The following is a 4979-nucleotide window of genomic DNA, read 5'->3' as shown; positions in this document are numbered from 1 at the left end:
CCTTGAGGGGGTGGAAGGTGGAAACCGGCGCCATCCTAGGGAGCGGCTACACGAAGCTCCCTACAGTTTTGAGCATGTTTACAGAGATCCAGCAGGGAGGCTAGTAAGAAATATGTAAGAGAGGGAAATGCCTAGGAGGAGGTACTTACTGACTTAAAGATGGTGATGCTGTGCTGTGTATTGATGTAGTTTGAAAACATTTGTCCATCCTTCACCCAGCAGATGCATCTGTACTAGCACTGTTCTGGGGGGCAGTGGTAAATTACCAAACTGACAGAACTTGTATTGGGGAACAGATGAAGAGATGAGCACCTAGCTGCTGACTGGCGATCAGTGCTGCAAGGCTGGGTTGGGACCTGTGCAGAGCTCTGGGTGTGGAAGGAGAGTATATACCTGGAGCCTCCACCTGGGCAGCACCTGCCTGACACTTCTGAGGGACAGCAGGCACTTGAGCAACACGGAGAAGACCAGGTCAGGGACACCTGCCACCCCGGGCTGTCAGGACTCACCCCAGTGCTGTGGGAAACCCAGCACTGCAGCGGTGGTGGAGGTGTGGGGTGTGTGGCAGGGTGTGTGAGCAAGGGCAATGATCTGTTTCCCTGAAGCTGGAAGCAGCTCGGCAGGAGGTGGCAGTGGAGGGTCTGAGACCTGGTAGCTCTGAATGCTCCTTAAAGTATAGCCTTTGGGAGCCGAGGAGGCCAGTGATAGCCAGTGTTTGTTTTAGCAGGTGGGTGTTGTGGTTGTCATTTTCCTGGGAGTGGAAGCAGGTGCCGTTGAGGTTTAAGTTGTGTGCACAGACGTGGTGGTGCACATCTATAGTTTTAACTCGCAGGAGGCTGGGCCAGGAGAGCAGTTGACAGCTCAGTAACAGGTGAGTATGTAGTGAGTTGAAGGCCAATCTGAACTACATAGTGAGACCCTGTCTGAAACAAAAATGAGTTTTAGGAGCCTGTTAAGTGTCTAAGTGAAGCAGTTGAGTATCTGAAGTTTAGGGGAGAATCCCAGACTAGAGCTGCAGCTCTCTTTCAGTATTTGGTGCTCTGACACTGCCAGTAGTGTGGCACAAGGTTAGGCGGGAAGGAGGGAGGACTTGGAGCACCCTGAGCCTTCACTGTGGGGAGGCCCAGGAGATACTGAGGAGAGAAGCAGCTGGTGAGAGGAAAGCTGGCAGCTGCATCTTGAGGTCGAGTGAAAGAATATGTATCTTGTGCATTGTTAGGGTAAGGTAGTTTAGGGCCTGGCAGCAGGGAAGTGAGTGTGGGGTTAATCAGCCCTGTTGCGGTGACCTGAAGCCTGACAGGGATGAGTGCAGGACTTAGACAGCTGACGGTGCACTCAGCATGGGAAGAGGTGCAGGGGAGGGCCGTTTGTGGAAGAGAGGCCCTGCTGGAGTGATTGTTGGAGCCTTGAGAAGGGGTTGGGCCAGGTGCAGAGTGGAGAGGTGATCAGTCCTTAGTGGTCTTCGGATTTTTCTACTTTGCTGAATAATTAAATTAGTCTGTACTACCTGAAATCTGTTGGAACAGTCTTATTCTTACCAGTCTTACTCAGGGTTGATTGTATCAGTCCTAATGATAAGACAATCAGTTTGCTGTTGGGTGTCTTCTCTCAGCTATAAAGCAGCAAGGCATTCTGGGACTTTCTTTACTCCAGGGTATTTTCATATAATGTTCTGTCATAGGGATGTTGGGGAAAAAAATCAAAACTGTTTCCTAAGATTATTTTCTAAGATTATTAAAGTTTGTGTTTAGCCACTGGGAAGGGTTTTGTATAGTATTTATTTCTAAAAATGTTTTTGGGGCTGGGGAGATAGCTCAGAGGCCTGAGTACCTCTCTGGCAAGCACAAGGTCCCCAAATTTGATCCCAGAACCATCATGCTCTGACTGACCCAGAACCAGGCATGGTGGCACACGCCTGAAATCTCAGCACTTGGGATCTTGAGACAGGAGGATTGCTACCAGTTCGAGATCAGCATGGGGGGCTACAAAAAATGAGCACAAGGCCAGCCCAAACTGAGTAGGGAGACCCTGTCTCAAACAAACAAACAAAAAAAAGCTTTTGTTGTTGCAGTGAGATGGGAGATTTTCGAGGCATAGCAGAAGAGTCGTTTCCAGATTTTCTGCCCAATTCGTTACTCGGCAACAGTGGGATATTGGATGATGTCACTCTTTCTTCAAACCTTGGGCTGCCTGTTGCTGTTTCCACACTCGCCAGGAATAGAGCCAGCACTGATAACAGGTGAGATACCCACCTCTGCTCTTGCCCGGTGAGCTGCGGTGTCTGCAGGACCAGAGTCAGGCCTGGGAGCACTGGTACTTGGTTTTCCTCTCACTCTGCTTCTCCGTCATTCTTTCCTCTCTCTCACCTTCCTGGTTGTACCTGCGTTAGTGTTACATATTTCAGAAGATGGTAGCCTTGGAAGAGACCCTGGGTCCATTTATAGCTCCACGAGGAGGCTCATGAACTGCCTGCTAAGGGTGACCTACTGGTGGCTCCTATAGCCAGTCTTGTGGCTGTGGCATGGGGTCCCTGTGTGTTTTTTATTTATTTATTTATTATTATTATTTCTATATTCAGTACAGGGTCTCGCTACACAGATTGGACTCATAGTGATCCTCATGTTTTCAGCCTCCTAAACTCTGGAATTACAGGCATGTGCCACCTCACCCTGTTTGGTCCCTGTGTGTTTAGAGTTGTGCAGACCTGTTTTGTACTTCTTTTCTTCTTTTGGCAGAACCCGGGATTGAACTCAGGCCTTTGCCCTTGCCAGGCAAGCGCTTGTTCTACTGAGTTATCTTCCCAGCCCCTGCTTTGTACTTCTTCCATTCTGGGTTGCTCTGCCCTGGGCTGGTGTGGCTCTCTTCTTCCTCCTGCCTACCCCCGTCCATGTTCCTGAACTGACCCAACGTTTTCTGGTAACCCCGAGTTCTCCCAATCAGGTTTCTCTTTCGTAGACTAAACCAACCTTTATTTTCCTCACTATTCTTACTCTAGTTTTATAACCAGATAGGTGGTGGGTTAAATTAACCATTATTTACATCACTCCAAATGTGCTGTGTCCAGATCCTACGGCCTTGTGGGCGGGTCAGTACCTGCCTCTCCTCCTCTCCCTCCTTTAGCTGTACGATGAGGGTCACCATCCTTACCTTTGGCAGAAAGAGGCTGCTCCTCTCTTCTGCTCTAAGGTGTCCGTGACGGTGTGGATGCAGATCATTTCTCTGTTGCCATGCAGTCTCTGGGGCTTAGCACAGAAGGTAGTTGCTTTGAACACTGGGTGTGCTATTTGTCCTTTTTCCTTGCTGGTTAGTGATTTTTTTTAAAGTTCCTTCATGTATCTTATAATAACCTTGTGTACTGAAAGCTTTTGTACATTGCCTAAATACACAGGGCTTCACCCCAGTGTGAATTCTTTCTTGTACTTTACAATAACGTTGTATGCTAAAAGCTCTTCAACATTGCTTTCATACAGTTTCTCCCGTTTGTTAATTCTTTCGTGTATTTACAATAATTGTACTAAAAGCTTTCTTTTTTCATTTTATTAAGAAACAAATAGTAATAAGACAGTTTCAAAACTGATTAATAGGACAGTGTCAATAATTAATACATTGTACATTGTTATCTTTTTAGTCGTTATCCATAGTACAAAATGCAGAAAGGATATCCTGTCCAATCACTATTAGTACAAATCTTTCTTCTCATTGAATTAAACGAAAGTAGCTGTATATCTATCCTAACTATTCTGCATATACAGATACAAAATGGTCCTTTTTTTGTATCCCCTTTTTTTGTTTAGTCCTATCAGAAATGGGTGTTCCGTTGACATTTAAGTACTATAGGTGTGTGAATTCAGCAAAACAATCCAACACAGTCCAGCAATCCACAATAGTAGTGGGTTATCCGCAGAAGTTGTTGACTTGAGCCTTTCACAGCTCAGCATATTAATATGGCTTTACTTTGTATACCTTGTTTTTATACTTTTCTGCTGGATAGTTAAGACCAAGATAAAGCAAGATATAACTTTTGTATCTGATAAGGTCAGTCAAGTACCCTCAGGATTTATCCCATAACCCTGTACTGCAAGTTGCAGATCCTTTGTCAGTATCAGCCATGTGGATGAGTCACGGCCACTACTTGACAAATTTGCTCTCTGTGAAAGCCTGAGAGAATGTTTTCCCCCCAGGTGACTCCTTAGGCACACTCTATGTCATCGATCATGTTGCTCTGTGGCCCCATAATCTCCTTGATTAGAAAATTTGGGACACAACTGAGTTACAGGATGTTACAGTATAGGTTCTCCTATGTCCTGAGTCTTCACTGACCTTGAGAGGCTGCGGTCAAGATGTTGGCTGTTCTTGCAGCCCTAAAAACTTTCTACTACACTGCTTATATACAGTTTCTCCACAGCGTGAGTTTTCTCACATGTTTTGCGTTATTTGTGTTTACTAACAGTGTTTTCATATTGTTTATGTACATAGAGTTTCTTCTGTGTGGATTTTTTTCATATATTTTATAACAACGTGCTAAAAGCTTTCCCATACAGAACAGTACATAGGGTTTCTCCCCTGTGTGATTTCTGGTTGGTGAATTTTAAACATGATTTAATTCTTAGTAATTCTGTGCAGGTGTCCTGCTATCCAGGCGTCCTACTTAGAGGGGAGGTTTTCCGGTCCATCTGAGTTGTCTGCCAGTTGCTGCGGTGACGCTGAAGCCCGGGAGAGGGTGCAGCTCAGCTTCCAGGATGAGGAGTAAGTCCATGCTGTCCTAGGCTGTATTATGTGGAGTCAGTTAGTGTATCTGATCAGGTCTAGGCATTTTGGCTTTCTTCATACATTCTTAATACCTTTTTTAGCCCCTTGAAACTTTTTTTTTCCTGACTCAGAGTAATATGTGCTCACTGAAAAAAAGTAGAAAACAAAATTATTAAGGAGATTGTAAACTCCGGTGACCCCATTCGCTGAAAGACACTGTTACAGGGGCC

General features: G+C 45.6%; 1 protein-coding gene across 1 annotated transcript in view; it reads left to right on the top strand.

Moving 5' to 3' along the window:
* Positions 1-4979, top strand: part of Cep192 (centrosomal protein 192) — a 78281-nt gene that overhangs the window by 6754 nt on the left and 66548 nt on the right. Inside the window, exons 2-3 of the mRNA XM_023707485.1 lie at positions 2072-2239; positions 4624-4746. Coding sequence (XP_023563253.1) covers positions 2076-2239; positions 4624-4746 — 287 coding nt within the window. The 5' untranslated portion in view covers positions 2072-2075. The remainder of the gene's footprint in view (positions 1-2071; positions 2240-4623; positions 4747-4979) is intronic.

The sequence above is a fragment of the Octodon degus genome, unplaced genomic scaffold, assembly GCF_000260255.1.
Source record: "Octodon degus isolate 3935 unplaced genomic scaffold, OctDeg1.0 scaffold00295, whole genome shotgun sequence".
Lineage (NCBI taxonomy): Eukaryota > Metazoa > Chordata > Mammalia > Rodentia > Octodontidae > Octodon > Octodon degus.
Note: the sequence above shows the minus strand (reverse complement) of the source record. Positions and strands in the feature narration are given on the sequence as shown.